This window comes from Struthio camelus, unplaced genomic scaffold (assembly GCF_040807025.1).
Source record: "Struthio camelus isolate bStrCam1 unplaced genomic scaffold, bStrCam1.hap1 HAP1_SCAFFOLD_71, whole genome shotgun sequence".
Taxonomy (NCBI): Eukaryota; Metazoa; Chordata; class Aves; order Struthioniformes; family Struthionidae; genus Struthio; species Struthio camelus.
In genome coordinates this window covers 318,452-326,446 of record NW_027182652.1, presented here as the reverse complement: position 1 = coordinate 326,446, position 7,995 = coordinate 318,452, and the positions used below count along the sequence as shown (strand labels likewise).

The window sequence follows — 7,995 nt, the reverse complement described above, 5'->3', positions numbered from 1 at the left end:
TGGCTAGTGGTGTCCCCCAGGGCTCAGTCCTGGGTCCAGTCTTGTTCAATGTATTCCTCAATGACCTGGAGGAAGGGACAGAGTGCACCCTCAGCAAGTTTGCTGATGATACTAAACTGGGGGGAGAGGCTAACACACCAGAAGGCTGTGCTGCCATTCAGAGGGACCTGGACAGGCTGGAGAGGTGGGCGGAGAGGAACCTCCTGAAGTTCAACAAAGGCAAGTGCAAGGTCCTGCACCTAGGCAGGAATAATCCCATGCACCAGGACAGGCTGGGGGTTGACCTGCTGCAAAGTGGCTCTGCCGAGAAGGACCTGGGAGTGCTGGTGGGCAACAAGTGAAGCATGAGGCAGCAGTGTGCCCTTGTGGCCAAGAAGGCCCATGGTATGCTGGGGTGCATTAGGCAGAGTGTTGCCAGCAGGTGGAGGGAGGTGATCCTGCCCCTCTCCTCAGCCCTGGGGAGGCCTCACCTGGAGTACTGTGTCCAGTTCTGGGCTCCCCAGTACAAGAGAGACATGGCACTCCTGGAGAGAGTCCAGCGGAGGGCTACCAAGAGGATTAGAGGGCTGGAGCACCTCTCCTAGGAAGAAAGACTGCAAGAGCTGGGCCTGTTCAGCCTGGGGAAGAGAAGCTTGAGAGGCGATCTCATCAACGTGTACAAGTATCTGAAGGGGGAGTGTCAAGAGGATGAGGCCAGCCTCTTCTCCGTGGTGCCCAGCGACAGGACAAGAGGCAATGGGCACAAACTGAACCACAGGCAGCTCCATCTGAACCTGAGGAAAAACTTCTTCCCTGTGAGAGTGACAGAGCATTGGAACAGGTTGCCCAGAGAGGTAGTGGAGTCTCCTTCGCTGGAGATATTCAAAAGCCGTCTGGATGTGATCCTGGGCAATATGCTCTAGGTGACCCTGCTTGAGCAGGGAGGTTGGACGAGATGATCTCCAGAGGTCCCTTCCAACCTAAACCATTCTGTGATTCTGTGATTCTGTAAAACGCTGTGCATCAGGGCAGGCTGAGAGCTGACCGTCAGAGGAGTGACCCTGAGGAGAAGGGCCTGGACATGACAAGGGATGCCATAGGAGCCAGCAGTGCATGCTTGCACTAATGAGGCCAGCTGCATATGGGGCTGCTTCAGGAAGACCATGGCCACCCAGGCAAGGGCAGTCCCCATCCCCCTTGACTCAGCGCTGGTGTGGCCACATCTGGAAGAGTGTGTCCCCGTGTGGGCTGCCCAGTGCTGGAGGAATGGGGAGGACCTGGAGAAGGTCCAGGGGAGGTCTCCCAAGATGGGGGTAGGGTCCTGAAGCACAAAGCCTGTATGGAGGGGCTGAGGGATGTGGCCTTCTTTAGCCTGGTGAAGGGGAGGCTAAGGGCATTCCAGTAGGAGCCTGTGAGTGCTTGAAGGGTGGTTTCAGAGGTGATGGAGAGTTTCTTGGTAATAGGAAATAGCAAGAGAAGGAGAAAGAGACAAAACAATTATGAGATACATTATGAGAAGTTCAGGCTGAACTTTTGGAAACTGGGATGTCACTTGTGCTGTGGTTCAACAGGACACCCAGAGGGAGTTGGTGGGGAGCCCCTGGCTTTGTGTCTGGATGAAAAGCAAGAGAGGGCAGAGAGCCATCAGTAAAGGTGGTCAGATGGCTGGGGGAGAGCAAAGTGGGGAAGCAGGCTGGGTGTCTACAGGCTGCAGGGACACAGACACAGGAGGGGGACAGCACAGGGCAGCCTGGGGTGGAGACGACTGAGGGCACTGCCAAGGCTGAAAGCCTCCGACAGGACGGAGGTCTTTGTGCTCTTGGCTTTCTCTGGTGTCTGCCACTGAGGCCAAGGAGACACTGTGTTTCTGACGGCCCCAGGTCCTCATTACGTCCCCACCCTCAGAGAGCCCAGGAGGTGCTGTCTCATCCTGCACGAAGTCTTGCACACCCCCACCCTCTCCCTGCCCCCACAAAGAGCCCTGAGCCAAGTCGGAGTGAAAGCACCACCCTGTGCAGGGGCTGGGTGTCAGTGCTGGCCCATGCTGTCTGATAACACACAGCAAGGTGGACTTGGTGTCACAGCCACCTGCACATTTCCTTTGCCAACCTGTAACAAGTGCCTCCAACTTTCTGCTCTCCTCAGCCCCTGGGAGGCTTTGTTGGTAATGGTCCTCAGGGGGACCCATTAACACTCCCCGAAACTTGGGATTTAATTCTGACTTTAACTTCTTCAGTGTTTTTCTCAGTTCCCTCTCAGTATCTGAGGTTCATGGGCTCAGCACCACATACACTCGAGGGGGGATTAAAAGGTCAGAAGCCCTAACAAGCCATGCCACTCCCCAGCATTTTCTTGAGGTCTCAGTTCTTGTGAGGCTAAGTGGAGAGCTCTCAGGAGGGCACTTACAAGAGGAAGATTTCAATGAGCGACCAAAAAAAAATCGGATGCTGGCTTTCACAGTTTTCTTCTTTTTTCAGCCCCGAGAATCCCTGTTATCCACATTGCTGGATTCCTATTGATTCAGAGGGTCTCCTAATGAAACCTGGATGTGTAGGAAAGGCAGGATTTCTGGTACGGGACATGTGTGGACAACCCTCCTCCTCCCCTCCCCAGCCCGGCCAGTTCTCCCATCAGCCCCTGGGGACCTACTTCGCTCTTGTTAACATCGAACCCTTTTCCACTCGCCTCTGTAGCTGAGTGTTATAGCTCCTGTGCCCCAAGTCCCACCTGCTTCCCTTAGAGAAGTGGATGTTATCGCTAGGCCACTCTTCTTCATTTTTGAAGGGTCCTGGAGAACAGGAGAGGTGCCTGACGAATGGAAGAAAGCCCATGTCACTCCAGTCTTCAAAAAGGGTAAGAAGGAGGAGCCAGGAATCTACAGGCCTGTCAGCCTCCCCTCCATCCCTGGAAAGGTGATCCTGGAGGTCCTCACTAAGCATGTGGAGGACAAGAAGGTGATCAGGAGGAGTCAGCATGGATTCACCAAAGGGAAATCATGCTTGACCAAGCCTTCCAGGACAGTGAGGTGGATGGAGAACTGGCTGGATGGCCGAGCTCAGAGGGTTGTGGTCAGTGGCACAGTCTAGCTGGAGGCCTGTGGCTAGTGGTGTCCCCCAGGGCTCAGTCCTGGGTCCAGTCTTGTTCAATGTATTCCTCAATGACCTGGAGGAAGGGACAGAGTGCACCCTCAGCAAGTTTGCTGATGATACTAAACTGGGGGGAGAGGCTAACACACCAGAAGGCTGTGCTGCCATTCAGAGGGACCTGGACAGGCTGGAGAGGTGGGCGGAGAGGAACCTCCTGAAGTTCAACAAAGGCAAGTGCAAGGTCCTGCACCTAGGCAGGAATAATCCCATGCACCAGGACAGGCTGGGGGTTGACCTGCTGCAAAGTGGCTCTGCAGAGAAGGACCTGGGAGTGCTGGTGGACAACAAGTTAAACATGAGGCAGCAGTGTGCCCTTGTGGCCAAGAAGGCCCATGGTATGCTGGGGTGCATTAGGCAGAGTGTTGCCAGCAGGTGGAGGGAGGTGATCCTGCCCCTCTCCTCAGCCCTGGGGAGGCCTCACCTGGAGTACTGTGTCCAGTTCTGGGCTCCCCAGTACAAGAGAGACATGGCACTCCTGGAGAGAGTCCAGCCGAGGGCTACCAAGAGGATTAGAGGGCTGGAGCACCTCTCCTAGGAAGAAAGACTGCAAGAGCTGGGCCTGTTCAGCCTGGGGAAGAGAAGCTTGAGAGGCGATCTCATCAACGTGTACAAGCATCTGAAGGGGGAGTGTCAAGAGGATGAGGCCAGCCTCTTCTCCGTGGTGCCCAGCGACAGGACAAGAGGCAATGGGCACAAACTGAACCACAGGCAGCTCCATCTGAACCTGAGGAAAAACTTCTTCCCTGTGAGGGTGACAGAGCATTGGAACAGGTTGCCCAGAGAGGTAGTGGAGTCTCCTTCGCTGGAGATATTCAAAAGCCGTCTGGATGTGATCCTGGGCAATGTGCTCTAGGTGACCCTGCTTGAGCAGGGAGGTTGGACGAGATGATCTCCAGAGGTCCCTTCCAACCTAAACGATTCTGTGATTCTATGATTCTGTGCCTCAGGGAGAGTTCGGAGGCCCTCTCACCTCAGGGGACAGAGTCTGGCACCCGAGAGGGGGACTCACCCCATTACCCAAGGCAAGTCTCCGTGGCAGGGAGGAAATGCCTGGGGCTCGGCCTCTCCCTCCCCACTGACCATGGTGGGGGGCTGGAGGGACCAGCTCAGGCCACCAGGGCTCTCTCAACCTGAGTGAGGCAGTGAACAGACAGATGTCTGCAGGGAGGTGAGTGGAATCCCATTCACAGCATCTCTCCTGACTTTGCGTTGTCCTGGTTCCTCAGTCCTCTGCCTCAGTTTCCCTTTCAAAGGAGCATGTCCCAGAGTTTGAGTGACCAGAGATATGGCGCAAGCTATGTGCCAGAAGTGTTCACAAAGTTTCCAGCAGGTCAGAGGTTTCAGTCTCCTTGGAGAGCCAATTACACATTGCTCCCTCTCTGCAGTCCCTGGGGAGAGACCAGCTGCAGCAGGAGCCTTCAGAGACTCGTTAGTGCTTTAAACCCCAGGACACTGCAGAGAGCAGGGGGGATTCAACTGCTGCTGGACACAACTGCAGGAGGGGCTGAAAGAAGATGGCAAGGGCGGAGCAATGCCTGAGCGCTGGGTTGTGGTTTGCAGAGAGCTCAGGGAAGAGAAGGACGTGGTGGGCAAGAAGCAGAGGGCGAGACCCCAACCTCCATCATCATTGCCCAACACCATCAGTGCAGAGATCACCACCTCATCCAGAGGCCTGCAGCTTTGTGTTGTGTCTTCTGAGTCAGGTCCGTTCCTTTTTAGCTCTTTAGGCTTTGCACAGTGGCATCTACGGGTGAGGAAAGTGATGGGCATGTCCTTTCCTGGGTGTCTTCTACTCCAGCTCCCCCTTCCCTCCACACGTTTCTTCTGATACCCTTGTTAGCAGAGCAGAGTGCTGGGGAGCTTGTCTGTTGGTGCAGAGTTAGTTTGTGCCTTTGCTGCCCCTGAGCCAGCCCAGAGCTCCGTGAGCACAGCTGGCAGTGCTGAGGTTCAGCTGCTGGGCTGTGCCACCAGGCAGCCCCAAGCCCCTCCCAAACCATCCTGGAGGGGGATCTACACCAAGCGAATGATCTCCCCTGTCCTCTTCCCTCTTGCCCTGCACCAAATCTCTTCTCCTCATATTGGCTGATAGCTCAAGTGTCCATCTTCTCTCAGGTCCAGCTCCCTTTTCTCTCTCAAGCCCACGCAAAGGCTCTCTGAGAGCTCTCTAAGGAAGTCCTGCTGCACAGTGCCGGGGATGTCCACTCCTGAGCCACGCACTGTCGAAGGAAGCACACGCCCTGTCCCTTCCAAATACAACTGCTTCGGAGAGCTGAGGTCAGCCGTTTGGTGCAGGGCCCATGCTCCTGCCCTGAGGAAAAGGGCACCTGGCATGATGTGCTCGCAGAAAGGGGTCTCCTGGCCTGCTAGGAATGGTGGCTGCTATTCAGAATAACTTTGGGTGCCAGAAAGACACTGTCACAGTCGGAGTGAATGCTTTCTGTCCTCTGCCTCTACTCCAAGCAGGAAAGGAGCACCTCCGAGGGGCAGCTCACAGATGCATGGCTTAACTCTGTGGAAAAACCTAGTTCCCTCCTTTCAGTAGTCATGAGGGCCCTAAAGGGAACACCAATGCGGTCAGGGAAGTGCCAGGCTCCGTGTTTTCTCTGACAGCAACTTCCTTCCTGATTCTTCTGCACAAGAAAGAAGGAAAGAAACAGATGTTTTTTCTTGTAGGTTGCCTCGTTAGGAAAAGAGGAATGAGGGACCTGTGGTGCTCTGTGGAGGAAGGGGAATGGGACAATCGCACATTTCCAATGGAGTTTCTCCTGCTGGGAATGAGGAATGTCCCCTCACTCCAGACACCGCTCTTCCTCCTCTCGCTCATCATCTACTCAGGAACGATGGTGGCGAACATGCTCATTGTTGTGCTGGTGGTGGCAGACCGGCACCTGCACACCCCCATGTACTTCTTCCTGGGCAACCTGTCCTCCTTGGAGACCTGCTACAGCTCCACCATCCTGCCCCGGCTGCTGGCCAGCTTCCTGACCGGCAACAGGACCATTTCTGCTCATGGCCGTATGGCTCAGCTCTATTTCTTAGTTTCCTTTGCAGTTAGTGAGTGTTACCTGCTGGCCATGATGTCCTACGATCGGTACTTGGCCATATGCCAGCCCCTGCTCTATGCAAGCCTCATGAGCTAGAAGGTCTCTCTACAGCTGGCAGCAGCCTCTTGGCTACTGGGAGTGCTTATCTCTACAGTAGTCACTTCTTTCTTATCCCACTTAAGGTTTTGTGGCCCCAATGTTATTGACCATTTCTTCTGTGATTTTACCCCTGTGCTGAAGCTTCTCTGCAGTGACACCAGGGTGATCACACTACTAGCTTCCATAATATCTATCCTGAATACAGTTTTCCCTTTCTTAGTCACACTGGCCTCCTACGTGTGCATCATAGCTGCCATCCTGAGGATCCCATCTAGCAAGGGCAAGCAGAAGGCCTTCTCCACCTGTTCCTCTCACCTCACTGTTGTCACTGTTTTCTATGCCACCATCATTGTCTACCTGATGCCCAGAACCCCCCAGCTGAGGCAGCTCAACAAAGTGTTCTCCTTTTTCTATACCATCCTCACACCCCTGGTCAATCCCCTCATCTACAGCCTGTGCAACAGGGAGGTCAGGGAGGCCCTGAGGAAAGGGCTCAGCAGAGCTTTGGCCAGCTCCATGAGCTCCAAGTACTGCTGTGCCAGGGTGGTAAAATCACCTCTGGTGCATATGTGAACTGCCAAGGAGACAGTGGGGGAAGGTGTGTGCTCACCACCAGGAACCCCTCAGGGAGTATGCGTTTTGTGAGGTTGATACGGAAAGGGAGGGAAGAGGTCATTAGAAAAACACAAATATTTCTCCAGGTCATCTAATAAAAGTCTGATGAAAAAGATGTGTGTATGTGTGTGTTTCTAGATGGCTAAGGGTACATGAAACAAATCCCACACCTAGAGCTATGACCCTTTAATAAGCTCCAATGGGGCAACCCTTGTCATGTCCAGCGATTTCACATCTTGGCTAATATCCCAGTTTACTGCCCCTATTATTTCCCAGCCCCTGAGCTTCCTTTCCCATCTCTGCAAGGACAAGTGGTCTTTTCTCCTTCCTTTTCACAAGATTAACTGACTCAGTGCTGAGCTGCCAGAAACTGTCTCAATAGCAATATCTATGCTGTCCTCTGTCCATCTGCTGCAGCATTTTGAATCACTCTTTGGAAGAGGGAAACAGAGTGGGAGAAATGAGCTGAGACTTAGGATTGTAGGATCATAGGAAACTTCAGGTGGGAAGGGACCTCAGTGGGTCTCAAGCCCAACCTCCAGGTCAAAGCTGGTGACCTATGAGGTCAGATCAGGTTACTCAGGGGTTTATCCAGCTGGGTCTTGAGAAGCTCCATGGATGGAGACTGCACAACTTGTCTCGGTTGCCTCTGTCTCTCAGCCCTCATTTTAGAAAGTTTCTCCCCATCTCCAGTCAGAACTTCTTTCGTTTCAGCTTATGCCTGTTGACTCTCATCCTCACACCGTGCACTGCTCAGAGGAGCCAGAGGTTACCCTCAGGTCCCCCTGAAACCCTCTCTTCCCCAGGCTGAACAAGGCCAGCTCCCTCAGCCTCCCCTCCCACGGCAAGGGCTCCAGCCCCTGAGCCCCTTGGGGGACCTCCCCTGAGCTTGCTCAAGTTTGTCAATGTTGTTCCTGTAGTGGGGGGCCCAACTCTGGGCACAGCATCTAAATGGAGGTCCAACGAGTGGTGAGCAAAGGTGGATGTTCACTTCCCTTGAGCTACTGGCTGTACTCCTGGGCATACAGGCCAGGGTGCTCTCCCCCAGCCATCTGACCACCTTTACTGATGGCTCTCTGCCCTCTCTTGCTTTTCATCCAGACACAAAGCCA

At 54.2% G+C, this 7,995-nt stretch overlaps 1 protein-coding gene across 1 annotated transcript; it reads left to right on the top strand.

The window, feature by feature from the left end:
• Window positions 1-5,821: 5,821 nt before the first annotated feature.
• On the top strand, window positions 5,822-6,841 carry LOC138065121 (olfactory receptor 6B1-like). Its single transcript, XM_068929312.1, is given in 1 exon segment — window positions 5,822-6,841. A coding segment is annotated over 1 exon segment (1,020 nt).
• The last annotated feature ends 1,154 nt before the right edge of the window (window positions 6,842-7,995 follow it).